This window comes from Malassezia globosa, assembly GCF_000181695.2.
Source record: "Malassezia globosa CBS 7966 chromosome Unknown mgl_sf_2.1, whole genome shotgun sequence".
In the NCBI taxonomy this organism is placed as follows: domain Eukaryota; kingdom Fungi; phylum Basidiomycota; class Malasseziomycetes; order Malasseziales; family Malasseziaceae; genus Malassezia; species Malassezia globosa.
The window spans coordinates 1-26,124 of record NW_001849872.1 but is presented as its reverse complement, the minus strand read 5'-3'; the positions used below and the strand labels follow the sequence as shown (position 1 = coordinate 26,124).

The following is a 26,124-nucleotide window of genomic DNA, read 5'->3' as shown; positions in this document are numbered from 1 at the left end:
AACAAAAATACTAGGTATAACTTATCCACATCTTTGGCAAGTGGGAACGGCTCAGCTCAGTATCAGTATCAGGAACAGCAAGTATGCAGGACTTGGTTGCCGTTCCTAGACACTTCAATACTTCCCCAAAGTTTAGTGCGACGAATCTGGCCACGGACTTGCTCTCAGAATACAAGAATTCCTGTTATACAAACTGGATTGTCCGAAACTCGAAAGACTATTGAGACGTCAGATAGTTACATTGAGCTAAACGAGCCCCTTGCTATGGCACTACAAGAAACATACAATATCATGCGAAATCGCGCTTTCCATGAATTGAGTGAAGATCAAAAAAGAAACATTCGCGAGAGGATAGAACGCGGTCTTGCCAAAGAGTGTACTGATGAGGTTTTGTTACATGGACCCATTTATGGGATTCGACAATTACGACCTATTAAAATACCACCATACTCTCACGTCCAAAGTGTGCTAATGTTGACACTAGTGAACATGGCTGTCTTCTGCATGCACTATGTGTTGGTATTCCTGACTTACGCATGGATCGTTTTGGGCATCCCACACGGTGTTGTACATCCTGGTGCTTTTCCGCCAATGAGCATGCTGTCAAAGATGCAATACCAAGGCTTCTCTTTGAAAACACAACCAATTTTAACGTCCCTTCAAAATCTATTGTCTATGCGGCAACAAGAACAAATTCCTGTCCGTGACCGGCTAGCTTACGCCACGCAACAGTTTGCATTGATGATTCGGCAATCTGCACTTCCGCAACAGTGCCGTCTATTGTCATGTATGATCCATGCTGCGCTTGTATATGTTCTGAACTTCGCGCAAATTCACCTCCCTGCATCTTTCCGAATTGACAGCGTCGCTGGAGTAATTCGATTCGTCTACGGACTTGGCATTCCGAGCATGTTGTTTAACATGCTGTACATTTTCTCCGAATCAATGTTGATATTTTTTGAAACGCTTACAAGTGACAAGCCTTGTCCTTAGTCTCAGAACCCCATCCGTACTTGTAATTGGATCGCTGGTCCTTCCCAGCTTGTTTCGTGCAACACAGGTTTTCTCACGTGATGTTAGTCGTGCAGGTCGTCACTTGAGAACGAAGACTGGTGTATGTTTAGTCATCCAGAATAGAATCGTCGCACACCCCTTGCCATAGTAAGAGGCCGTTCGTCAAGACCAATCGAAGCGAACAAGATACGACGATGTTTTTGCCCACATACTTTGCACGCACAGCAGCACGATCAGTCACGCTGGCTCGCTTTGCTTCAACATCAGCGCGGCGTGTTGCTCCGCCACCTCGGGGTACGTGGTCTCAATATCCGACAAAACACACCACTTACGCTTGGATAGACAATATTGCGACGCCAAAGGCATTTCTAGAAGCAATCTCCAAGCCACGTCGCGACTTGGCGAATAATTCTACATGTGTCTCTGCCGTCGGGGAAGACTGGGACGCGATGTTTGCGTTGAACTCGGAGAAATTAAAAGGCGCAGGTGTTCCTGTGAAGGACCGTAAATACATTTTATGGTCGCTCGAAAAATACCGCCAAGGCGAGCGTCCAGCTGATTTTGCGTATGATGTCAAGAAGCCAAAGAAGGTGCGTGGCTGGGGCCCTCGTGTGCAGAAAGGAATCCGTGTGCGAGGTATGCTTCGCCATGGCGAGAAGAAGCTTTGAAAAGACTGGGAATTCCTATAATCCCCTCTTTGTCCATGATACCCCTATGTAACGCCTACATACTTGACCCATAAAACATTGCATTAGGCTGCACTTTTTCGCAGACTCCGTGTAAATGGTGAGCCAAGTGTACGGCGAAACGTGTGTCGCTGCGCTTTGCCATCAGGCGATATAGGCTCGTCATCCGACTTACGAGGACTGAACCCTTGCCTGGACGAAAAATCAGATGTGGTATCCAATCGTCGGGGCGGTTCAGCTGCGCGCTTTGGCCGGCTGAATACGTCTATTTCACCGTCAAGACGCAAAACAATCAGGTAGTAGGGCGCGATACGCAAGGCGCATGGTGCGCACCAAGGCATTGAGACTGTAGATGTAGGATGCAGCATAGGCACATCGGCCCGTGGCTGCGTCCGAATATGGATATTTGAAGGAGAGTGTCGAAAGGCCGACGTATGCATTGTGGTTGAAGTTCCGATCGGTTTGGTCCGAGGGCGATGCAGAGAAGAGCTAGAAAAGTCCCATAAGCAAAGCCTGCCATCCTCGCCAACAGAGATAATGCGGTATGCATCGAATGAGGAGGAACTTTGATAGCACCACGGATCAAAAGCCACGGCCGATACATATGAGTCGTGTCCCTGGGCGCGAGCAACAAGGTGGCCCTCGTGAGGTGCCCATATACAAATAAGGTCGTCTTGGCCTCCAGTCAAGAGAAAGCGGCCATCAGGTGACCAGCACGAGCATTTGAAGCCACCAAAGTAGGACGAAAATGAACGCACAAGTACTTCTCGCTTCACGTCAATAAGATGTAAAAGTTCATCCTCGCTTGTGACTGCCAGCATGAAGGCATCTGGACTGAAGGCCATATCGGTTATGGGTCGTCGTGATACATTCCATACAGCCACAGGGTTGTAGAACACGGGCTGATGATCACGATGGCGGCCCATTTTCAACACGCCGCTCGACGATGTGTCGGAGCGGATATCAGGCTTTTCTACAACGATGCTTGTCTTTGGGTTCCAAGTAGAGTCGTTGGGTTTTTTTTCGAAGCCCTCAGGGGGATCCTCACGTTCGACATCCCACACATAAATGGAACCATCCTCATGAGCACTGAGGAAGCGAGTGTCTTGAAATGGGATCCAACGTACTTGCCGTACGGGCGACTTAGAAACAAGGCCATTTTTGTTCATACGTGTGCAACGATAATGGATGGGATCGATCCATACAAGATCGCCACTTGACAATCCTACGATGACATCCATGCGGTCGTGTCGACATGTATGCTGATGTATGTCATGACACTGCGGTGCGTGAGTAAAGACAATACGTCCGGCCGGCTCTTTTGCTTTTTCGTGCACATTTGTAAACCAAAACAAAGTCTTGCTCGCATTCATTAGCTGATTTGTGTTAGAAAGAAAAGGAAACAGGCACAAAGAGTGCTCAGACTTGGTCACTTACGGTAAAGGTGGATGACTCGGTTCGATTTCCAAAATATCGTGACAAATCCTGATGCTGGTTGGAACGCACAATGAAAGAGCCACCCAACGTCCGCAGACTCAATTTAGGCCGCGTCAATCGTACTGCTGAGGCAGGAGAGGTATGTGCTGATGCTTCAAATGAATCCGTTGACGCTGCTTCGGACGGCGGCATTTCACCTGAAGCGTGTGCATCGAGACCCTGGCTCACCAGTGTACTTGGCACTGCAAATCTGTTAATGCTTGTTTCTTCTGTGTGTGATATTGTACGCGGATGAACGATAGTACCACTCATACGTGGCATTTCATTCATCAGAGTATATCGGGATTGCAACGTCACATTTTCGAAAGAGGAGTGGGCCAAGGAGGGATTCAATCCATGCTGTGAGGCGTATCTGGCTTGTACAGGATTTAGCCAGTCCCGGCATACATATACACCCTCAGGGGACCGGAATTTTAGGGGCTGTGCCTGACCCGAGGACCCCATCAGGACCAGATCGTGCGAGCAAAATGGCGTGGCTTGCGTTCCAAATTAGCATGGGGCTCCCTGTCGAAAGTTGCTCAAAAGCAACCAGCACGTGCATTCTTTATTGGTGCTCCACCAAACTACTTCGAAGATGAGCCAAGCCTGGGACAAACGAGGAACAAAAATGGACTGTCAGCCAGCCCAAGATCGTGTACATTGTCAAGTACATGCTAGATGAATCTTAAAAAAGCTTGGAATACAGGATAAGGAGAATAAGCAATACAAGAACGACGATAATTGCAGTAGTTACAAGTTTTTGTTGCTTGGCCCTGTGCGCGGTTAGGTGTGGTGAATGTAGACGGAGAACGTACCGACGAATCATTTCTTGCAACGTCCGTGACGACCTATCAATGTGTGAATCTGCTCCATGTAGCTAAAACAAAAGTTAGAGATGGGTGCGACAAGCTTGGCACATACCGTGTCGCGACTGTGCTCAATCTGCTCGCGTTGCCGCTGAAGGTCCTGAAGGATATTGGCACCAATATCCTCTGTCTCCATAGCTAGACGCGTAGAGTCAGCAAGACGCCGGGAACCTCGTTCTAATACGTCAGTGCCGCGAAGCAAGCGTTGACGCTGCTGCACGTCATCATTGGCTTCAAGATCAGAGTCACGGTACTCGTCGAAAGGGAGCCCGCTGGAGCCGGTATTTAGTGAGCGAGGGTCTTTTGCGCGCTATAACAGTTTTAAGTCAGTAAAACTGATCGATAGGTACGAAGCAGAGAGATAGGGTGAACGGATTGGGTTCCTAAAACACATACAATATCCTGCTGCAACTTTTCCAGACTATGCTTGAGGGCACGAAGCTCAGCCACGTATCGATCACGCACGGCTGATGGAAAAGACTGAACCTCAATCTCCATTTGTGACACTAGTTCGCCTGCTTCCTCAGCCTCAGCATCTGCATGCCGCAACGCAGAGTGCCGCGTTTCAGCCGACATGCTTGAAAAATCCACCGCAAGTCGATTCTCAATTGACTGACGCAGCTGCGCAAAGTCAGATGCATACGATTCGAATAAATCAGTCATGGTTGGCTGGTGGGACAAAAGAATCGTATACCTTCAAATGTTGTCAGGTTCACGCACGAGCACAGCCGATTAAGAGACTTCACATTGCCCCTGGACCCGGCGCTCGCTCCTGCACAACAGATTGACAGGAAAGGCGGTGGCGGCTGATGTCTAGATCTCGGCCGAGCTGTTGTTACAGAATGTCACGGAGGAAGCTCTCTTTGCCAAGTAGGGCGCGCCGAGCCTGTTAATAGGGGATATGCATGTATCTCCACTGTTTGACTGACACGGTCCTGGATACCTAAGCAACACACAGGTCGGCAGTATGGCGTCCACGCTGCGCAATGGCATGCGCTTTGCGGTGTATGGTGTGCCAATGAATTTACTTGCACGATCTCTGGAGAATACGCCACAACCTATTACGTTGCCATATTTGTTGGCACATGGTGGACAACCAGGCAAAGCGCCCACGACTGATGAACTGCTCCGATCGGCTAAATACACACAACAGGAATTGCCTGTGCGTCTTGCTCGGCGAGTGCGACAGTTTTACTCGCTTCCTTTTATAATTGGCACCAACCCGTACATCCAAGAAGTCGCTAGGTTATATGCGTCTTCATTCCAACAACTGGCAGAATTTTCGCCTGTCCACACGCTGGAGGACAATGATCGTTTCGCTCAGAAGCTTCGACTACTCGTGGAAGAGCACGCAGATCTGGTGCCTACGTTAGCGCGCGGATTTATGGAGTGTAAAAAATACATGGATTCTGTGCGCATATCGAAATTTCTTGATGCAGCGTTGCACAGTCGTATAGGCATACGAATTATTGCCGAGCAGCACCTGGCCCTTTCAGAAGCCGCGAGAAAGTCCAGAGATGGCGCTGATGTATCGAGTTTATCTAAGTCGCCTACTTCTGTGGGTATTATAGACACGCAGATGTCGCCCGTGTACGTGATCCGATCTAGTGGCGAGTATGTTCGTGCACTATGTGAGGCGACATACGATATGGCACCAGAGATCAAGTTTGAGGGTGATTTGGAAGCACGAACTGTCGGCATCCCTGTACATTTGGACTATGTAATGACGGAGTTACTGAAGAATTCGTTCCGTGCCACGACTGAGACATTCCTCACACGGCATCCAGGTGGCTCGGCTGAAGATATGCCTCCGATAACCGTAACACTTGCAAGTGCTCAAGGACATATTACTGTGCGCATACGTGATGAAGGCGGTGGAATTCCTCCGGAAAACATGTCGCAGATTTTCAGTTACGCCTTCACCAGTGTCCAACCCCAAGATACCAACGAATCAATGGCCGGCGACGATAGTGACGTAACGGGCAGTGCATTGAGCAGTAGCATGGGTACACTAGCTGGCCTTGGTTACGGCTTGCCCCTGTCGCGCCTATACTTGGGATATTTTGGAGAAAGCAGTCTCGACATTATGAGTTTGTACGGATATGGCTGCGACACATTTGTCAAATTATCCAAGCATATTGGTGAGTCGAAAGTGCAGATTTAGTGTGCACCAGCGCGAGCCAAAAGTACGTCATCCTGATCAATGCGAGCTGAGCCGCTTTCCCGTTCTTGCCGTTGCCGCTGTCGTAGGCGGCGCACATAGCGTACATCGACTTCTTCATTGCGCTCACGTTCTTGCAAACGAACGCTATAGTATTTCCCGCATTGCAGTAAAATGATACCGATTAGTGCAATTGACAAAAGAATGTGTGCACTTGCAAGTTCGCGCAGGAGTGCGAAAAGTTCCTGCGCTTGCGATGCGGTCAAGTGGTCATCAGATAGCAAGACAGATGGGAGTGCTTGTACATCTGGAAAATGTATGTGTGAGTGGGACGGGTTGGGAAGTTGGATAAGAAAGAACTTACAAGGCTGGATTTTGTTCACGTAAAGCACACTTGAGGCGCATACAAGGACTGTACGATGTAAGCCATCACGTCCCATGCCTACGTACACAAACTCGCGCCGTCAAAAAGCCAATTATTCTCTGATCCGAGAACAATCTTACCGCCAAGGATGCAGGTTTGCAACGTTCCAATAGCGAGTAGCACAGACCTGTACCTAGCCGGAGACGCGCCAATCGTATGCACGTAATAATGGAGTGCAACCAGTAGATGCTCTTGAGATATATTCTTCTCCCAAAGAAGCAGATGGTCCGCACGCCAGTGCATTGCAAGCATTCCAAGCACGAAACTTGAGCTTGCAAGCAAAGCAGCCACAGTGACACCGATCATTTCCTCAGCAGTGCGGGCCACGCTGCCCGTTGCTCGTTGCTTATGCTGCTGATCAGCGAGATTGACGACGACGTTCACGAGGCGTGTCGTTTACTCCACAATAGATGTTCTTATCACGTGAACGATCGCGTCGGGCAGGTTTCGGCCGAAATCGCGAGTCTATACCACGCACGCGGAACAATCTACATCGAGAGCGCCGACAACAGCAGTTAGAGTGGTCTTGAGATCATCAGTCTAGAAAACATCGCTTTGGACCGCAACCATGGCGCCGATTCTGAACGTATGTGACGCGATAAGTCCTTGCGCACAAATAAAGTGTGCATGGAATTCTGGAGTCTGGACTTGGATATGTGCTAACGCATATGATACAGATCCATCAAAGCAATTCGCAGAGTTTCTCGATCCGGGTTCATGATGACGATATCATTTGAGAGGTACGTGCGTGACTGTCACGGGAGATGTGCGGGAGAGATGAGCTGACCGCCAGTATCAAGGAGCGTGTCGGATACAGGGCTGGTGTAAAGGACACGTCGTCTATCACGTTCAGGTATCTGCACGACAAGGAGCCGTACAAGCTCGAAGATGCTGATGACTTCGACATTTTCATGGATCGCCACGAAAATGACAAAGACGTAAACTTGTATTTGGACTTGCCAAGCTATGGCTCTGTCGCTCCGGCTGCGCCCTCACCCATGGCCCCTGCCCCACCGATACAGCTACACAGCACTTGCTCCGACTTCGACAAGCAGCCCAAATGTGCCCGTGCTCAACGAGTCGACGCTGGTGACTCGCACTCCTGCCCGTGGTAAAACAGGCTCTGTTAGCATTCACCGTGTCCAGTCCGCGACGGTGCCCGGTGTTGAGGAATTTGTCGAGGCTGGTGGCGTGAGTGGCGGTGGCCGTGACAGTATTCTGTACCCGCCACAGCGCGAGCCATACACGCCAACGCAGATGAAGCTCAGGACCCCCGTTCCTGCGCCGGTGTATGAGCCGCGCCCGCCGAGCGTGAGGTCCAAACGGACAACGCAGTCACAGGCGTCGCTTCAGCACAAGGTGGCGTTCGACGAGTTCCATGCATCACGGGGTGTGCGTCTGTTGCGTGGTAGCCTTGGACCCGTGAACAATGTTCCAATGATGCTCAAGGCTGGTTACCGCCATGTATATGTGAGCCGCAGCTTCGCTTTGGACCACGGCTTCATCCCTGTCGACACTACGCCCGGCACGTACGGTTACAACGGTATCACGAACCTGGGCAAGTGGCCCGTGCAAGTTGGCAGTAAGGCCGTGCCCCTAACTGTAATGCTAGCAGAGGACAGCTACTTCCCAGTGATCCTGGGTCGCTCATTTATGGAGAAGCGTGGTGTCCGTACGGATCCTATTGATATGACCTCAGTCATTTTCATGGACAATGGTGAGCGTGCTGATGTCGAAGTCGTTGTTGTTCGTGACGAGCTTGGTAACCCCGTTGCAATTCCCTAATGATGAGAGGTCCCTTCGCTTCGATCACCTTTCCCAATAATGCTAGTTTCATGTAGAACTTGGAGCACCCGCGCGATCCCTCGCTTTCAGTCGTCCGTCTCTTTTTTTTTTCTCTCTCTCCTTTCACATTGCATTTAACTATTTTTTGTTTTACAACACAATTTCGAGGCCTTGAGCAAATGGACAAGGTAAGCTGACTAGCGGCGACGTCTGCGATGCTTCTTGCGGTTCTTGCTCGACGATGAATGACGCTTGGACGCTTGCGAAGACGAGGAGGGGTTAACGTTGTGCGGCGTGGCCGAAGACGTTGCTTCGGTCGGTGGGGCTGCGTCAGATGCGGTTCCTTCCGATGGGAGATTGTCTGTGGCCTGTGCAGTCTCTTTACCTTGTGAAACCTGTTCGACGGATAGAGCGTTGTTAGATGAAGCAGTTTCCTCTCCAGTAGGGGCACCTCCAGACGATGACGACTCATGAGCATTTTTGGATAGTTCCTTGTTTGGAGACGGGGCCTCATATGCCTGGTTTTGAGGCGCACTTGGATGGACGGCCTGATTCGTGTCTTGCTCCGCGCCTTGTGACGCATCCGACTCTCCGATTAGCACAACGCCCTGCGAATGTTTTGGTTCAGGAGTAGCTCCTTGCTTTGAACAAGTCAGAGCTTCCTGCTCTGCCTGTGTCTTGCTCTGCTGAAGCCACAACTGACTGTACTTGCCACCCTTGTTCATCAGTTCCGTATGAGTGCCAGATTCGATTATTTGGCCTCGATCAGCAACGAGAATCAAGTCTGAGTCAACAATCGTCGAGAGACGATGTGCAATTGTCAATGATGAGCGACCATGCATCAGTGTGTGCAAAGCAGTCTGGAGGAGGCGCTCCGTGTGGCTGTCTAGAGCAGAGGTAGCTTCATCCAGAAGAAGTAACGGGGGATTTTTTAGGATTGTTCGCGCAATAGCGACGCGCTGCTTTTCACCTCCGCTCAAACGCACGCCACGTTCGCCAACAACTGTATCATAGCCGTCCGGGAACTCGAGAATCCGGTCGTGAATCTGTGCAGCTCGGGCTGCCGCCTCAACAGCTTCGTCTGACGCATGGATGTCACCATACCTAATGTTTTCGCGAATGTCCATGTTGAAGAGGGATGGCTCTTGCGGAACTATGCCGATTGCTTTTCGGAGGCTCTGCTGCGTAACATCACGTACATCTTGTCCATCGATCAAGATGCGACCATGTGTGATGTCGTAGAAGCGGTATAGCAGCTTAAGGATAGTAGATTTACCAGATCCACTCTCACCAACTAACGCAACACGTTGGTGCGCATTGATATGGAATGACATGCCATTCAGTGCATGAACACGGTTTGTATCGTATGAGAAATGCACGTTGTCAAATGTAATCTCGCCGCGAGTCACTCGAATATCTTGAGCACCAGGCACATCTCTGATGTCCACGTCTTCGTTCAGTAGCTCCATAAGTTTGTCGGTATCAACAAGGTTCTGATTCACAACACGATACAAAGTGCCAAGCATGCTGAGGGGAGAATACACTTGCTGGAGATACGACACAAATACGACGAACTGTGATGGTGTTGCACGGCCCAACACAACAGTATAAGCAACAGCTAGGACAGAGAATAGAGTGCCGAAAGCAAGAATGAGATTCTGCATCAGATTCAGCATGTTGAGACTCAGCACTACCTGATAGGCTGCCTCACGATAATGAACGAGGGCTGCAGCAAAGCGCTCCGACTCGTAAGACTCATTTCCATAGCTCTTGACTGTCTCATAGTTCAACAACATGTCAGTAGTAATCGCCTTGCATGCCGAGTCTCTGCTGTTCACTTCGCGGCGAAGCTTCGTGCGCCACGTCGTTACGCGAATACTGCAGTATGTGTACAAGGACATAATGACGAGGAGGATCGCGCCGATAACCGGACCAAATGACCATGAAAGATACACGATGGCAACAAAGATGTCGACGAACACGGGCGATAGAGAGAATAGAAGGTACTCAAAAAAGTTGTTGAGCGCCGTGCCACGGTCTAACGTGCGAATCAGCTCACCAGTCTTACGGCGCGTATGGTAAGACATCGACAGATTCAACACACGGTCAAACATGAGTCGGCTCATGTTCATGTCTGAGTACCACGAAATAGGATACCATAATAGGTTTTGTGCGACAGCGAGAAGGCCACCAGAGCCCTGGAATACTTTCAGTGTGGCGAAGATTACGATAGGCATCCACGGATCCGACTTTGCGCTAAGAGACTCAACCACGCGACCCAATGCTATGGGCACAAGCAGATTCACAAATCGACCCAGCAGCAACAAGCCTATGCACAATACGGCAAGGCATTGCAGACGTGGTGAGTTAGATGGCCACAGGTAAGGACCAAGCACACGGATACGATTGACCAGAGAGCCCATAGATGCTGAAGATGCCGATCCTGACGCAGCAGCCGATGCTGATCCATCTGGATAGTTCGCCATGTGCTCTGTTTCCGTGTCCACAGTCGAAGTATGTGCCGTCAGAGGCAAATACTGCACCCGCTCGTGTAGGGAAACATACGCTAAGACTGGGTATAGAAGAAGTAGCCGTACACCGAGAATAGCCACTTGAAGCTGTGCCCAGACAAAAGATTCCGTTGACTTGGAGCGATGCTGAACATGCCAAATGGCCTGTGCCAAATCCATCGCTACACCAAGCAGAATGGTGACGATGAGCCGAGATCGGCGCAATTTTCCTGCACCATGCCTACGTTCCTCACGTAATGCAGCAAGTGCGATGACACACCAAGCAACAAGACCACCCAGAGCCTGAACGAGGACCATGTGCCATGGCGCCATGGATGGTAACCATGTTCGTGGTGGCAAAACGGCTTGAGCCGCAACGAGCGCACCTGAAACAACGAAAGAGGCTGCAATGACCAACATGACCACACGCACCGCACGAGAGTATCGCTCACGCTGCGCCACAACGACCGGTTGAGGCAGCAACTGGTCTGGCAAACCAGCACCATCACCGCCGTCTTCATGATCATCCAGGAAAACCTGACGTTCCATGCCGAGGCATATACGAATGCGCTTTTTTACATAACTCGCATGTACCATGTACATGACAAGCACGATATGTGCTACAGGCTGTGCAACCTGCAGTGCATTGGTCCAAGGCCTGGTCAATGACATGGTCAGAGGCCAATGAACCTTACTCTTTCTGAACTGAACTGATTCTGAACAAGCCCCAGTTTTTCCTGCCTCATCGCCTGAGGCGCTTTCTCCTTTTTCTCCATGTGGAGTGCTGCTTCATGTGAACCAACAGCGGTCGCGCCCAAAATTAGGCGTTGGGCGTCTGGTAGACGCTGATCGGTTCGCTCTCAGTCTCCAATCTTAATTATTCCGGTGCACGGATACGAAACGAATGGGCTTAGCTAGCATATCATCGATAAAGGGATGTGTGTTTCGTCAGGGGAAGCTCGGATTTCCATACCGCAGTGTACGCTTCAGCGCATGGATGCGGCATGTACACACAGGTATAGGATCTCGCGCTCGAAGGAGTCTGCAGTATGTGCCAGGCAGCTCGGAGAAAATGCTCAGCAAAGTATGTTCGGTAGCATAGAAAGCACTCACGCGGTCAGAGCCAGCATCTCAATGCAGACACAATCGTTTATGATTTGGAGGATAGGTACGTTCATTTTCCTTAAGCATGGCTGATGTCAGCGTGGCGAGGCATCAAAAAGATGCTGCACGCAACATGGTACACGAGGCGCTTCAGGTACGTAGCTAAACTCAAACTTGGCATGCTTTTGTACGATTAGAAATCACTACTGACGCTATCTAAGTGCTCAACCCCAACGAATGCGGAATTGGCCGTTAGAATTAATGCGCCATCAATCTCGCCGGCTGTTGCTCAATCTGACTTGGACGCTGTGCTTCCCAGTGAGAGACTTCAAGCTCTAGTGCTCCCAAAAGTCGAGAGCGCTGAAGATATTGAACTGATTGCGCGCAGTGCTATGAATTTTTCTACTTACACAAAAAACTCACCGCTTGCACTTGTGCTTTCGATTGAAAGTGCCGCATCGCTGCTACGAATGCCAGCGATCCTTGAGCATATTTCAGTCCGTATGGCAACATATCACCACAAAATTCGCATAGCAGCATTGATGTTTGCAAGCGAAGACTATTGTGCATCCACGGGAATTGGGCGCTCGCGAAACGTGCAAAGCTTGTTGTTTCCACGCGCCCATCTTGTTACCGTCGCGAAAGCATATGGACTTCAGGCTATTGTGCGTCGATAGTTGGTTCAAGACATTTACTAACACTTCAGGATATGGTGTGCATCGAGTACAAAGATGATGCCTATCTACGAGAAGAGTGTCTAGACGGTGCCTCTTTAGGATTTGATGGAAAGCAAGCAATCCACCCGGCACAACTTGACACTATTCATCAAGTATACTCGCCCTCGGAGAAAGGTGCGTACTGGGCGAAACCGTTGTAACATGGCACTCGTATATACTTACAATCATGCAAGACATTTCTATGGCTAAAGCCATTGTGCATGCGTATGAAAAGGGCGTCCGCGAGAACAAGGGAGCCGTGGGATTGTCACATGAGGGACAGGACGTGATGATTGATGCGTATGTACAAATTGCTAAGCGCATAACTGTTTACAAGACAGCCCCATGCTGTTGCAAGCAAAGCGAACTCTTGAAAGGGCGAGTCTTAGTGCATTGGAGAAAGCGAGTGATCCGTAGTCATTTCTTCCAAACCTTTCGACCAAATGTCGGCCATATCCCTGAGATGGTGAGTGTGTCTTAACGCATGTTCACGTACGCTTGGCGTTGCTCATACGTTTCGAGCTTTTTTAGCAGTGCGCTTTGCTCGACGATGCTCATATCTGCACCTGGCGCTGCATCTACGGCAGCGTACGCCGCCGCGAAGGTAGCTTTGAGAGACATTGTTTCATGCGCTAGCTTCGTCAACAATGCCCCGGGTATACGAGACTTGGACGACCCAGTTGATGCATCCGCCTGCAGCCACATATCCCAATCATCTTCGTCGTTGATGGTACCCAAAGCTAAATTCGGGATCTGATCCGAAGAATGAGTCGACTCCATGCTTCGTTCATGCGTCGCTGCATGCTCATTACTATCGTCCTGTTCAGAGGGTGCATCGCGTGCCTGAGCCAGCAAATTCAAAATGGTTCTAATACGCGGAACTATGCTAGGAAGCAAGGACGGGTCGGTGATTTGGCGTTCGGTGGTCTCCAGCATGATCGCGTAGCCAGAGCGCGAGACGTGTATGTTAGAGCCGCTCGGTTGAAATCAGCACTGTTGTGTGGAGACAACTGGTGGTGTGAATGAAAACAGGCCGATTTTTATTTGACGCTTCATTTGCAGCATTCTTAGAGCGAATCGTGCTCAAGGAAATGTACACGATGAGCCGCTGGACGCACGTATGACCATGAGGTAAGGAGAAAGGTTTGAAAGCGTACCAACATACAAGAAATACTATGGAGGTGGTGGCGGCGGCGGTTGTGATGGCAAAACAGGCCGATCAAGCAAATTACACGCGACATACCAAGCCTGTGTGAGCTGTGCGATGGCATGTGACCAAGCAGCCGTGGTGTTGGGTTGCCGCGTTGTGCCGGCCGTAAGAGCATACTCCATCATTTGTGGTTGGAGTGCTTGAAGTTCAGTGAGTAAGTCACTCCACTGCTGAGCAAAGCTCACAGCTTCCTCGGGCGTCGCAGGGGAGAGTTGCGTAGCTGTTGACAAAATAGGGTATGGAGCAGCAGCCGCATGATCGATTTCGCTTGTATCAACGGCTCTGCGGGTGTCAGTAGTGATAGCCAATGGTGTGGGCGTTGAGACTGAAGACGAATCCGGAGCCTCTAATGTAGTTAAAGGCAAGTGTGACGTGTCAGCATCATTAGGTTGCGCCGAATCGGATGTTGCATTTAATTTCTGGGTGGACGACTCATGCTCGTGGGCTTGAAGGTTCTTGTGGCGCTTTATGATATTGTACACATCCATTCGAGTGATTTGCACACCTGGAGGGATAAATGCGGGGCTTGTGGGGGGTATGTTGGCTGCATTCTTTTGATGTTCGTGGATCATTTGCACAATCTCCTTCTGATCGCGTCCTTCACTAACGCGTTCTTTAATCCAATCCCGCACATTGTCTGGGATCCTACTGCTTGCCCAGTACTCTCGTGTGTTGACGGTATGACCCTGATGCTGAAAACGACACACCATCATGACCATGTCGCTTCCGACCTCCTGTGTCGCAGTGAACGACGCGGGACATCCAATTTTTATAGACGCCCGTCTTGATCTCCGTTTTCCTGGTGCCAAATTTGGATTTCGCCTGTCACGCGGCTTCCCTGAATGATCACATACGTAGTGCTTGCGCCAGGCGTATCGCCTGCCATGAGGCAATGCACCGTTGTAACGTGTGGAAGAAACGCGCCATTGAACAGTTCTTTTTAACACGCATACACACTCCTCAAAGAGAGAAGCAGGTACCTGAGTAGTGAATGTCTTGTCGGTGGGCATATTTAGCAGAAATTGTGCTGGATCTGTCACATATGGGGCCATTTGGGCCACGGTGCTCGCCTCGCCACTAAGTGAATCCGTCGATAGCTTATACGCAAGGATTAGATATATACCGCATACGTACCGAATGATGAATTGTTTCCATGGATGGCGACGCCTGCGCGCCACCTGACTCGTCCATGTCAACAGCACAACTGAAAGATGTGTATATATATATGTATAAACAAGCGTGAGTGCGTGCTTGGATTTGGAGAATTGGATCGGGGAGATCGACCCTGATTTCTACACGCAAACCTACGAGAACGAAGGAGGACACTCCCACAGGCCTCTCGCGATCTCTATATAATGAAAGTACACGCCTCCATTACATTGTATTTGTGCGCGCGACATAATTGCATTGGTTAAGGCCCGAACTCGTACGGGGAAGTTTGGACAGGGCGTGAACGAAGAATCCTACTTGCTGACCATGTCGGACATTGAGCTCTTAAAGACCAAATTTCGTATGTCCAATTGAGTGTAGGCGTGCTGCTCACGCCAGAGTACCATGAGAACTGGCCTAAGCAGGGCATTCTCTTCTGTGATGTAATGCCGGTGCTGCGTGATCCGATCACATTCGAGATCCTGATTACCAACATCATGTCGCACATATTTACGCAGACGCTTCCGCGCCTTGCAAAGGAAGGTAGTGAGTCACGGATTAACTATGTGGTAGGATTGGATGCGCGTGGATTCCTGCTTGGCCCGATCATTGCGCAGCGCCTCGGTGCGGGATTTGTGCCTGTCCGCAAGCGTGGAAAGCTGCCTGGCGAGTGTGTGCAGGCTACATTTACCAAGGAGTACGGTTCAGACGTTTTTGAGATGCAAAAGGATGCTATGCCCTCCGGCTCGAATGTGCTAATTGTCGACGATCTGATCGCTACAGGCGGATCTGCGGCCGCTGCTGGCTCTCTTGTGCGCCAAATGGGTAGCAAGGTAGCCGAATATGTGTTTGTTGTCTCGATTCCCGCTCTGAAAGGTGCAAGCTCGCTCGATGCACCTGAGTACCAGTAAGTACCACATTGGAGCTATACATTTCTAACACAAACAGTCTAGTCGAGATGGACTAAAATAAAATTTCACTCGTGGATAATGACGCAAGAGCTCAACTCTCTTTTACAATCCAACATACTTGGAAGCTACCATAGAGCAAATACATGCATTCACCTGCTGGGTATCGTGTTGCAAGTAAGCGGGTGCATCTTGTATCTTATATGTTTTGCCCACGTCTTTCCAAGCTTCAGCGGGTATTTTGTCACCTGTCGCATCGGAAGAGGCATCCATGCTTAGGGCTATACCATGCAGTAGTGTGCCATCGACCAGGTCGTTCATTTGTTGCGCAACAGCTTGGGGTTGTGGTCCCTCCGGAGGCGCTTTGGCCACGTGCACCAACAGGAGTGAGCTAGTAGCTGCTGATACACCAAAACGGCGAAGTGCATCTCCGATCTGTATGACCGCGTTAGTATGACAGGGTATGTGCGCAATTCAAACGTACATTGTTATTCGGATTGAGTGTCCACAAAATGTCTGAGTGGATTGATGGTGTTTTAAGCCCCGTTATAGCTAGCGGCTCTAGCTCTTCCCTTTTTATGTCACGTCTCTGTGCACCAACGATGGCCTGTAAAATTGCCGTTATGAGTTGTTGTCGGCTGCACACGAGGCGTGCATCAACGAATGCCATGTCCATCCTTCGGCGCTCATCTGAGTGCACCGGTGTCTTGGATGCTTGCACCAGCGCATGTCGCAACTCACTGCCATTTTTTACATGGTCGAATTGTGCGATGTACACGCATCTGTAATCATCTGGAAATACTGCTGGCAAGTATATTGTTTCCATGGTCTAGAAGCCTGATTTGTATTCAAACGTGGGCGCCCACACCACAAAATTTTGCAGGACCAGTAAGATCGCTACGCCACGCCACGTCCAGCTACGCGAGCTCCAGAGGGGGGAGCTATCCACCTGATTTAATGAACTCCCCCTCCCCCGCTACTTTTATTCATGCACCGTTCGCATGCAACACATCGCTTTGTCATGGCTGCCTCTGAACGAATCGGACAAGATGGATATCACGTGATAGAAAGGCCCTGTCGTTCAGTGACAAGGTCATTTCAGCCCCCGACCCTAGACTGGCGCCCAAGAAGCGTTGAGTAAGGCTGTCAGAGCAGAGCACGAGTGAGAGCTAGAGATCAAGCCCGCGATTTGCGTTCCTGAACGAGGGCTGAAAGAGAAAGTTAGTTGATTCAATCAGCGCTTGCTGATAATTTGCTGTTGTTGAAACTCTCTGCTGCCTGTGGCAATAGCCGCGCGCATGTCGGATGCGGGCGAGCGAGCTCCGCCTGACCCGGCTCCGGCTACTGATGCCTCGACATCGTCTCCTTCTGTTCAAACACATGTCCAGACGCCAATTGAACCCTTACATCCGTCTACCAACGCCCCTCAAGTGAGAGCTGCGCCCTCTTCTGTGCAAGCACCGCCCTTATATACCCGCTCAACCCCTCCCACACCATCGCCTGCATCGTCTTATGCAAGTCCCGTCGTAACTGTGAGAATGAATGCGACACAGCCCCCGTCAATGCCACCAACACCAGTATCAAGAGGTGTCATTAACACGGGTGCTGGGGTAAGTTCCAATGGTTCTGTTTCCCCTGCTCTTGCTCCTGGGAGTCATGCAAATGCTAGTTCCCACACATCAGGTGCCGTGAAGCCCATTTCCACTGGATTGGCGTCACCAGCATCACCAGCACCACGTCCTCCCTTTATCATATCGAATGCATTAGCTGCGGCTTCGGGTTTGGGGCCTATACCGCGGCGCGGTACAACTGCCACTCCTGCTACGGTGACGCCTTCTGCTATGTCGCATCGCACACACACTCCGAGCCCTATACCTGTGAATTCGAGCATCAGCTCACGTCCAGTGGCAAATACAAGCACAGCTACATCCACCCACGCATCTCCAACTACTCAACAGATGCCGGCACCACCCCCACCACCACCCCAAAGTGCCGCGGCGGGCGACATCCGTCCTGTGCGTTTACCGCCTCACAAAGACTTGATCAGTGAGGATGCCGAACTAGCTGCACAACGCGCACGAACACGTGCGAGGTAAGTTGTTTAGAAACATGATGCTTGTTGGAACTAACGCGACCCCTAGATTCAGTGCGCAGCTCCAGCGTGATCACGAGCGGTGTCTACAACCAGACGTTTTGACTCCATTCCGCAATATGCAAGATATTCTCAACAGGCTGCTGCCATTTCACGTTTGGCAAATGCCTGAGCGAGATCTTATTCATGGTATGGATGCACAGGTCGTACCTAATGTGCCTCAAGGAAATGAAGCGCCATTGCAATTCACTGTGCCGTACAAAAAGCGACGAGTTTCCTCGCCTCAGGTCCCAGATACCCCTTCGTCCTATTTGGTTTTACCGCCTTTTCCGTCAGAAGCCTATGCAGTCTCTGTGTACGATCGATATACTAATTTACAGCGTCGCTTTCGCATGCTGGAAACTCGCTCATCAACGACGCATGAGCGTGCTCCCTTCATGACTGCATCACTCGAGCATATTGAGCGACTTATTCACGAGGACGAAATGAAGTCATTCCAGGACCTAACGACAGAGCTTCGCAAGGCCCGCTCCGAATTGGAGGAAATTGAACGCCAGCGCCCATGGGTAATGCCAGTCATTAAAGGAACGGATGCATCAACGTCAACGACAACATCGTCCCCGGCATCGCACGACGCGCGTCCATCTTCACCAGCAGCGCGTTCAGATCACACACCTGATGCACACCAAGACCGCCTAGGTGCGTCGTCCCGACCGTTTCCCATCGTGCGCCCACCGAGTCATGATAATCGGCCAACACCATTGCCATCAACCAATCCACCTCCGTTATCACCACCTCCCGTATCGAATCTCGCTGTTCTCTCGGCAAACAACGGCAGTCCGAGTCCTGCCACTTCCATGCCCTCTCGGCAATCTCCCCTACAAGCGCCAGGAGCGGCGACAACAGCACTGGCGACCGCGGTACCGTGTGGGACAGCGACATCGATGACACCAACACCAGCGACACCCATGCCGGTCTCGGGGTCGGTCGCGCCAACACCAGCCGGAACGATGAATGGGATGTCCTCACTCAACACAACCGAAAGCCTCACTAAGACGAGCATTCCCACACAACCATTACCCCTTGTGGTACCGATTGCATGCGTGCCGCGACTAACAGCACTAGGTATCAATCTTGTGCCAGCGCCGCACTTAGTTCCAGCCCTGTCGCTGGCAAGTGCTGGCCAGTCGGTGGCGATGAATGCCGGATTGACAGCGCCCCGCCCAGTGATTGGCGCACAAAACGAACCCGTGCTGCTTGTTGGTATTACTGATGCCCCTGCATCACTACCCCCTGCTGCTAACCAAGCATCGCGGCAACGCCTGCATCTCAGCGTTGTCCTGTCGAAGTTGCGGCCCGACCAGCTCAGTGGTCTCGCCAACATTATGCAGTCTCTGCAAGCGGATGACGAGAATACGAGCAAATAGATTGGACTGAATCAATGCATAGACACTCACGGATTTGGCCCCCTCGGTATGAACCATGCATCCGCTTGGTCGCGTGTCAAACCAGGAGTATATTCTGACGCATCGGCGTAGGTATCAGGGCATTCCGGCGCCGTGTATGCCTCTGTGGGTGCGTGCGTCCAGGCCGTGTAATGATCAGCGTGTGTTGAGTCTTCTAAAAGGTGGGTGCGAGAGGCACTTGCAGGCTCGAGATGCAAGGTATGGCGACTCGTCGATGGCGGCAAGGTAGCATCCCATGCACCCCACGTATGTGAGTCGTAATTCGGACGCCAAATAGTTACTTCTTCGGATTGGGGAGCATTTTGCAGAAGTGCCTCATTCATGGAGGGATCATGTTCAGGGAAGCTCGGTAGGTCTTGCGCACTTTCATAGGAATCAGCATGACTCATGTCAATTTCTCGGTGTGCTGGCTGCCCGGATGCTGGTGCGGGAGGTGCTGGCACCGACACCGGTGTAGATGCTGCAGGACCATAAGATGCTTTGGTCGACTTAGATCGGCGCGAGTTGCGGGGTAAAAAGCACGCACAGCATGCGATAACTAATAATAGCATGCCGCAGCAATACAAACATCCCGCCGCGATGACCGTCAGAATGAACGACTGTCCAAAGGACATGTCCAGCACGTCGTCCAGATGTAGTTCGTCGTTAATTTCAATATAAATGACAATAAGTATCGCAAATGCAACCGTCGCACATGCTGCACCAAGCTCTGCAATGCAGGCGCCGAGTGCTCCCATTGATCTTTCGTGGAACAGGGCTAAAAACATAACGATTGTCGCCAGACAAGCCAACGCAAATGATATAGGAAAAAGCACAAGAACGTAAGTCAACGTATGCAAAAAATCGCTTGTAGATTTCGAGAATTTACCGAGGATCCTTGGCATTTCGTAGCCGACGCGCGTGGGGGAGTCGGCGCCATTCAGACTATAGCCCAGTGCCCCAAATTTCATGTCGATACCTGCTGCTTTTGCACGTAAAAGCCACAGGTTGTCATTGACGGGAACGCAGAATGTTGCCAAACCTAAGAGAATGCATGCTGCGATTCCCAAAATCAGCGATATCGCCGTGAAAAGGTGTCGCATTCTTCCAGCAGGACGATGGTTGATTCAAGCAACAGTGAGGATCAACTTGCATGTGGAGTTCCCACACGAGCTGTCCCAAGATTTCGCAAAAGCTGGGACATGGTTTCCAAATAGCGTGTAGAAGTTACAACAGAGACGTGAACACACTTATCTAAAAGCTAAGCGGTATATTTTTTTCTTTTCTAATATGGTGATACTGTCCTTGCGCCCAAGTTGACGTAAATGGAATAAAATGTTAACCATATGATTAATAAATTAAGAATATTGAACAAGATCCAATAGGTAGGAAGCAAGGAGTACGTTCAGCGTGTATTGATAAATACACAAAGGCACACGGTTGAGACCAGCAATTCGTTGAGAGTGCTTTTTATTCGTTTTGGTATTTACCGTCTACAACACATCATCGAGCCGGAGGCGGATTCCAGGTCCTTGAGTAGAGCTGAGATGGACTTGTTGCACAATCGAAAGTGCCTTTTTCATAGAGCCAGGACTGCGACGCTGGATCATATTTCCTTGAGCATCTTTGCTTGATGTGTCCCGCAAATAGCTAGCAACTACATTCGCACTCACTTTTGTACCTGCCAAGCCACTTGCTGCCTTTGTAATAATCGCATCAAGAAATGCTTGGACGTTTGCACGCAGCTCGGCATCAGAAAATGAGATGCGTCCAACAGCGGCTCGCACAACTCCGACACGATCACCACGCCAGTCGACGCCGGTGACAAGCTGTTCGATAGCTTGCTGCATCCCTTCTGCATCATCCACGACTGTCCCACGCTTGGCACTGGGCATAAGACCCTTTGGACCGAGAGCGCGAGCGAGCGAGCGACTCATGCTGGGCAAGAGTCCTGATGTACAAAGAACACGCGAGAATGACGGCACACGTCCAGCCACGGTGTCAGCAATCATATCATTACCGCCAATTACTAGGCGCATGGAAGAGCCACTCGCCTCAAGTTGTGCTGCTGCTTGTTGCGCCGCATCAGCAGTTTCAGATCCTTGCTCAGCAAACACGAGCACTGTTTCGCCCTTGATCCTTGGATCCTTCGGGAACGAGATGCGGCCACGGAAGGCGTTCGTCTGGTTAGGAGGAACACTGGTTACAACATGAAGCTCATACGCATTGCGTGGCCGTGCAGCTTCCACTGACTAAAGTAAAAATTCCTAGTTAGTTCCTTTCTTTTTACACGTAGCGCACACAGTCGCCGAAGAATACATACCCGAATGACATGACGCGCATCCGACAGCGACAGGGTATCGCTTACTTCTTCTTCGGCTGCAGTTTCTTTCACTGTACCAGCCTGCTCTGCATTCTGCGCTTCTAGCAATGCAGCCGCCTTGACGGCTTCAGAACCTTTCAGCTTTCCCTCAGCGTAAAGACGCAGCAGCGTCTTGGGGCTCTTTCGTGCGCGCCCACGATTTTTGCTTTCTGTGACAGGTGTGATATGCAAGCGTCTAGCACCTACGTGTGGCACGCGCAATGCGCCACGCATACGTGCGAGGGCACTAACACCCCACGACATCGACACGGACATGATCGTGCTACCTCAAGATATTCGAGACGATCCCAGAGGCAGGTTCTTCGTACGTCACGTGATGAGACGCGTTCAGTGTGTCTGATTGTTGAGTTCGCGTGTAGTGTTGCGTCGGTGCTCAGGATCCTTGGGCTGTGCTGTCGTGTGGCGGCGCTTTGAAGTGCATGCTGGGCTCGTCAACGCGACAAGTCAACGTATACGGGCGGAAAGGTCGAACGCGCATAGTGCAGGATGCACCTATTTTTGATGAAAATGATGTTCCTCGCACACCACCACGCGCTGAGTCGACGGCATTTCAACGCTCAACCCGAAGCCTGTTTTCAGGAGTAGATTTCAGGTCGACCTGGAGTACTTGGATCAACAGCCCGCGAGATGCATTTAATAGTAAACTTGCTACACCACTTCGTCAGTGGACTGGTACCAATGTTCCCTCTACACCTACTCGTACGCCACTGAAACAAGAGTCTACACGTAAAGCAGATGCGCAGCTCTCACAAGCGCTGCAGGACCTAACTTTGGATGTAACAGGGCTACCTAGCCTTCTTCGATGTGTTGAACAAAAGGAGCCTCGTGAATTTGATCAAGCTTTGCAGGAACTGTCGCATGGTCGATCAATAAGAAAGATTGGAGAAGCAAGTTTCTCCGAAGTATATCGATGTACACCAAGGATTCCATCCGACGCTGCATCCATCGTCAAAGTCATTCCTTTGAAAGTCGATGCTGAAGAGTCCTGTGGCATAGCTTTTTCGTCATTGGAGAGCGTCGAACGCGAAGTAGCCATGATCTCAGCCCTATCGCGTGCAAAAGACACATGCGCGAAGCACTTTGTCCGTCTTCAGCAAGCATTAGTAGTGCAAGGATCGTATCCTACTGAACTTCTTCAAGCTTGGGATACATTCAAAGAGGAAAACGCGAATCGCAGTGAAAATGTCCGGCCGGACGTTTTATCGTCGACTCAATTGTATGTGCTCATTGTGATGGATGATGCAGGCAAAGATCTTGAATGTACACCTATCGCCAGTTGGATGGAACGAGCCGCTGCATTCTGGCAAGTTGCATGTGCTGTAGCTGTTGCAGAACGAGCAACGGCATTTGAGCACCGTGATTTGCACCTTGGGAACATTCTTGTGCAACGTGTAGACAAACAAGAAAACTTGGATCAAATTGAAGTGTATCATCGAGAGCAATTGGAAAAGAACACAATGAAACAGGTGAGACATATGACACATATTGATCAAATTTTGACCATGTACGAGCCACGTCGCACGGGTATCCATGCGACCATTATTGACTACTCCCTTTCACGTATGGAATTGGGAAAAAAAATAATTGCATACGATTTTTCCGATGAGTCGCTATTTTCGGGTCAGGGTGACACGCAATATGATGTATATCGAAAGATGCGGAGCCTTGTCGCGGACCAGTGGACCGCACATGTTCCTATGACAAATGTATTGTGGCTTCAGTTCGTCTTGCAACGTCTATTGGCTTCAAATGCACCACCTCGAGAAGAAACAGAACATGAATCGGAAACTAAGGCGTACGACTTACTTGTTCATGCAGAGCAACTGGCACACGAGGCCCTTGAGAACGAACGTCGGCAGCAGTTGCCCCAACGACGAATGTCAACACGGTCGAAGCGGCGATCTACTCAGCGCGCAAGAGATGCGTTGCAATCTACACCGGATAAAATGGTGCCGACATTTGCGCCTCCGCCGCGTATCACATCGGCATGGACGTGGATCGAGGCAGTGGTGGCTGCTGCATTCGAGGAGGATGTGGAGGACTTGAACGCTTAGTAGGTTGTTAAATAGTGGTTGTCACGAAGCGCAACTTGTCATTCATTTTGTTTTTGATGCCTATACAGCAAGCTCCACTCTGACGTAGCAGGCTGCCGCTATGAGAAGTTGCCAGTTCGCAGGAAATGTGCTTAATGAAATTCGGGCCCTGAGTGGCCTGAGCTCCAAATCCATCCATACTTTGTGATAAGCCACGCTGTACTTTTTCATCCGAATCAACATTCTTGTATGAAGTACACGTATGTTGGTAAAGCTGACTCCTTGGATTCCATGATACCAAATGCCAAGTCTCCAGGTCGAGAATTTTCGCGAGAATTAAGCGCGAAACTAGATTCTTTTTCTAACCCGAATGACTTCAAAGCCCCGGTTCTTTTACCCGCAACTGTTGCAATGAATAGGGCTGAGCACCTAGGCGATCACAAAGAAACAGCGTTTTCTTATTCAAAACATCCCTTGGAGATGCCTAAGCCGCAGGTGGGCGATGCAGAAGTTGTGACAGAACCGGCTAGAGAACTGAGAAAGCCGGAGCCCTTGGCTTCCGGTCGACGTCAAAGACATATTATGTCGGAGCAGCGGCGAAGAAATCAAGCACGCGAGGCTTTTCAACAGCTGTCGGAGCTACTCGCTATCGGACGTACGTATGGTGCGCGAGCGCTGGGTCTTAATTCCGGTGCTGGCACCGGCGTGGAGGACGAAGAGTTGGATGATCGCACGGATACCGAGGAAGACCTTTTGCTTTGTTGCGATGAAGAGGAACTTCAGCGCCGGAAGCGAAATGCGCAACGCCGGGCACGAAGCCGCGCTGTCACTGGGAAGCAAACACGGGGAAAAGGCCGTGGGCGTGGCGGAAGTGCTGGACATGCAGGGAGTAAGTCGGCTGTGTTATTTCAAGTCATCGATCTCATTGACTGGCTCGATGGGCGTGAGGAACATCTTCGGCGCGATATTGAGGTTTTGGAGGCACATCTTAAACTTCTAGGACCACAGGCCAAACGCACGCGTTTGATGTAAGGCTTCCAAGCACTTGGAGACGTAATGGCTTCACCTTATAAGCTCGTACAAACATTTATTTAATCCTGCGATGATGGGTATAAAGACAGGCTACATAGATAGGAGACGCGAATTAGCACATGATTGGAGGGATAGAAAGGGAAAGTGGAAACGTGTCAGCCTTGGTGTACAAGAATACAAGCGCGTATAAGTGTGTATGCAGTCACGAGCCATCACGAGAAGCGCCGAGCTAGGAGGTATCCACGGGTAGAGCCTCGTACTCACCGCGATCTGTGCTGGTACTTGCACCTGTCATGGACGAATATATTTGCTGCAAGCTTGTCTGCAGCGAGTTGCGATGGTGAGACCGCTGGCGTTTCGATGCAAGCAAGGCTTCATGCTCCATCTCAGACAAGAACCGAGGGTGCGTACTAATAGAACGGCGCAAGCGATGGACTTCGGGATCAGAGCCATGAGATGTGCGGATTTCATCTGTTTCAACATCCAGCTGGGGTACAGGTGCGCCTTCGTCCCCAAAGATAGCATCCATTTCTTCGAGTGGTACGCCCTGTGTCTCGGGGTATAGGAAGTACACAAGTGCAAATGAACACAAACAAAAACAGGCGTGCAGGATGTAAAGCCACCATCCGATAACTTCTTGTAAGACAGGCGTGAGCTGGCCCACAATCCAGTTAAAGACCCAGTTTGTTGCTGCAGCGAGAGAAGATCCTTTTGCACGGAAAGCTAGTGGCATGATCTCTGGTGTCCAGGCCCATGGAATGGGACCCCAAGAGTACCCAAATGCGGCGTTGAAAAGAATTACACAAACAACGACAAGCGTTGGTGTATACGACTGGTTCGCTTTCAAAATAATACCACAAGCACCGAGCATAATAGCACAAAGCATCGCACCCGACAACAAGATGGGCCGACGACCCCAAGTATCGACAAGGAACCACGTCGGCACCGTAGAGAAAACATACACAATTGCATTGATTCCTGTCATCAACAAGGCATCACGGCCGACCCAACCAGCGCTCTCAAACACCATAGGAGCATAGTAAGATATGACATTGATGCCATTTAATTGTGCAAACATTTGCGATGACATGCCGATAAGCGTTCGATATCGCAAACGCTTCCACATGTGC

General features: G+C 50.4%; 16 protein-coding genes across 16 annotated transcripts; 9 read left to right on the top strand and 7 right to left on the bottom strand.

Moving 5' to 3' along the window:
• Positions 1 to 1,208: 1,208 nt before the first annotated feature.
• Positions 1,209 to 1,682, top strand: MGL_0834 (uncharacterized protein; the record flags this gene model as incomplete). The annotated part of the gene is made up of 2 exons (XM_001731514.1): positions 1,209 to 1,308; positions 1,357 to 1,682. 2 exons carry the CDS (start codon positions 1,209 to 1,211, stop codon positions 1,680 to 1,682), a joined length of 426 nt encoding a protein of 141 aa, XP_001731566.1.
• An 83-nt stretch (positions 1,683 to 1,765) lies between these two features.
• MGL_0833 (uncharacterized protein) lies at positions 1,766 to 2,941 on the bottom strand (the record flags this gene model as incomplete). Its single annotated transcript, XM_001731513.1, has 1 exon — positions 1,766 to 2,941. The coding sequence occupies one exon, from the start codon at positions 2,939 to 2,941 to the stop codon at positions 1,766 to 1,768; it is 1,176 nt and encodes a 391-aa protein (XP_001731565.1).
• Positions 2,942 to 3,998: 1,057 nt separating this feature from the next.
• MGL_0832 (uncharacterized protein) lies at positions 3,999 to 4,705 on the bottom strand (the record flags this gene model as incomplete). The annotated part of the gene is made up of 2 exons (XM_001731512.1): positions 3,999 to 4,295; positions 4,439 to 4,705. The coding sequence occupies 2 exons, from the start codon at positions 4,703 to 4,705 to the stop codon at positions 3,999 to 4,001; spliced, it is 564 nt and encodes a 187-aa protein (XP_001731564.1).
• Positions 4,706 to 5,009: 304 nt separating this feature from the next.
• MGL_0831 (uncharacterized protein) lies at positions 5,010 to 6,206 on the top strand (the record flags this gene model as incomplete). Its single annotated transcript, XM_001731511.1, has 1 exon — positions 5,010 to 6,206. One exon carries the CDS (start codon positions 5,010 to 5,012, stop codon positions 6,204 to 6,206), a length of 1,197 nt encoding a protein of 398 aa, XP_001731563.1.
• Positions 6,207 to 7,593: 1,387 nt separating this feature from the next.
• On the top strand, positions 7,594 to 8,412 carry MGL_0830 (uncharacterized protein; the record flags this gene model as incomplete). Its single annotated transcript, XM_001731510.1, has 1 exon — positions 7,594 to 8,412. The coding sequence occupies one exon, from the start codon at positions 7,594 to 7,596 to the stop codon at positions 8,410 to 8,412; it is 819 nt and encodes a 272-aa protein (XP_001731562.1).
• Positions 8,413 to 8,609: 197 nt separating this feature from the next.
• MGL_0829 (uncharacterized protein) lies at positions 8,610 to 11,594 on the bottom strand (the record flags this gene model as incomplete). Its single annotated transcript, XM_001731509.1, has 1 exon — positions 8,610 to 11,594. One exon carries the CDS (start codon positions 11,592 to 11,594, stop codon positions 8,610 to 8,612), a length of 2,985 nt encoding a protein of 994 aa, XP_001731561.1.
• A 565-nt stretch (positions 11,595 to 12,159) lies between these two features.
• On the top strand, positions 12,160 to 12,703 carry MGL_0828 (uncharacterized protein; the record flags this gene model as incomplete). The annotated part of the gene is made up of 2 exons (XM_001731508.1): positions 12,160 to 12,180; positions 12,248 to 12,703. 2 exons carry the CDS (start codon positions 12,160 to 12,162, stop codon positions 12,701 to 12,703), a joined length of 477 nt encoding a protein of 158 aa, XP_001731560.1.
• Positions 12,704 to 13,915: 1,212 nt separating this feature from the next.
• Positions 13,916 to 14,671, bottom strand: MGL_0827 (uncharacterized protein; the record flags this gene model as incomplete). The annotated part of the gene is made up of 1 exon (XM_001731507.1): positions 13,916 to 14,671. The coding sequence occupies one exon, from the start codon at positions 14,669 to 14,671 to the stop codon at positions 13,916 to 13,918; it is 756 nt and encodes a 251-aa protein (XP_001731559.1).
• Positions 14,672 to 15,428: 757 nt separating this feature from the next.
• MGL_0826 (uncharacterized protein) lies at positions 15,429 to 16,012 on the top strand (the record flags this gene model as incomplete). The annotated part of the gene is made up of 2 exons (XM_001731506.1): positions 15,429 to 15,462; positions 15,501 to 16,012. 2 exons carry the CDS (start codon positions 15,429 to 15,431, stop codon positions 16,010 to 16,012), a joined length of 546 nt encoding a protein of 181 aa, XP_001731558.1.
• Positions 16,013 to 16,114: 102 nt separating this feature from the next.
• MGL_0825 (uncharacterized protein) lies at positions 16,115 to 16,835 on the bottom strand (the record flags this gene model as incomplete). The annotated part of the gene is made up of 2 exons (XM_001731505.1): positions 16,115 to 16,444; positions 16,494 to 16,835. 2 exons carry the CDS (start codon positions 16,833 to 16,835, stop codon positions 16,115 to 16,117), a joined length of 672 nt encoding a protein of 223 aa, XP_001731557.1.
• Positions 16,836 to 17,307: 472 nt separating this feature from the next.
• MGL_0824 (uncharacterized protein) lies at positions 17,308 to 18,105 on the top strand (the record flags this gene model as incomplete). The annotated part of the gene is made up of 1 exon (XM_001731504.1): positions 17,308 to 18,105. The coding sequence occupies one exon, from the start codon at positions 17,308 to 17,310 to the stop codon at positions 18,103 to 18,105; it is 798 nt and encodes a 265-aa protein (XP_001731556.1).
• A 433-nt stretch (positions 18,106 to 18,538) lies between these two features.
• MGL_0823 (uncharacterized protein) lies at positions 18,539 to 19,528 on the top strand (the record flags this gene model as incomplete). The annotated part of the gene is made up of 1 exon (XM_001731503.1): positions 18,539 to 19,528. One exon carries the CDS (start codon positions 18,539 to 18,541, stop codon positions 19,526 to 19,528), a length of 990 nt encoding a protein of 329 aa, XP_001731555.1.
• A 1,511-nt stretch (positions 19,529 to 21,039) lies between these two features.
• Positions 21,040 to 22,184, bottom strand: MGL_0822 (uncharacterized protein; the record flags this gene model as incomplete). The annotated part of the gene is made up of 2 exons (XM_001731502.1): positions 21,040 to 21,798; positions 21,870 to 22,184. The coding sequence occupies 2 exons, from the start codon at positions 22,182 to 22,184 to the stop codon at positions 21,040 to 21,042; spliced, it is 1,074 nt and encodes a 357-aa protein (XP_001731554.1).
• Positions 22,185 to 22,963: 779 nt separating this feature from the next.
• Positions 22,964 to 23,983, top strand: MGL_0821 (uncharacterized protein; the record flags this gene model as incomplete). The annotated part of the gene is made up of 1 exon (XM_001731501.1): positions 22,964 to 23,983. The coding sequence occupies one exon, from the start codon at positions 22,964 to 22,966 to the stop codon at positions 23,981 to 23,983; it is 1,020 nt and encodes a 339-aa protein (XP_001731553.1).
• Positions 23,984 to 24,442: 459 nt separating this feature from the next.
• MGL_0820 (uncharacterized protein) lies at positions 24,443 to 24,994 on the top strand (the record flags this gene model as incomplete). Its single annotated transcript, XM_001731500.1, has 1 exon — positions 24,443 to 24,994. The coding sequence occupies one exon, from the start codon at positions 24,443 to 24,445 to the stop codon at positions 24,992 to 24,994; it is 552 nt and encodes a 183-aa protein (XP_001731552.1).
• A 229-nt stretch (positions 24,995 to 25,223) lies between these two features.
• MGL_0819 (uncharacterized protein) lies at positions 25,224 to 26,120 on the bottom strand (the record flags this gene model as incomplete). The annotated part of the gene is made up of 1 exon (XM_001731499.1): positions 25,224 to 26,120. One exon carries the CDS (start codon positions 26,118 to 26,120, stop codon positions 25,224 to 25,226), a length of 897 nt encoding a protein of 298 aa, XP_001731551.1.
• Between the last annotated feature and the right edge of the window lie 4 nt (positions 26,121 to 26,124).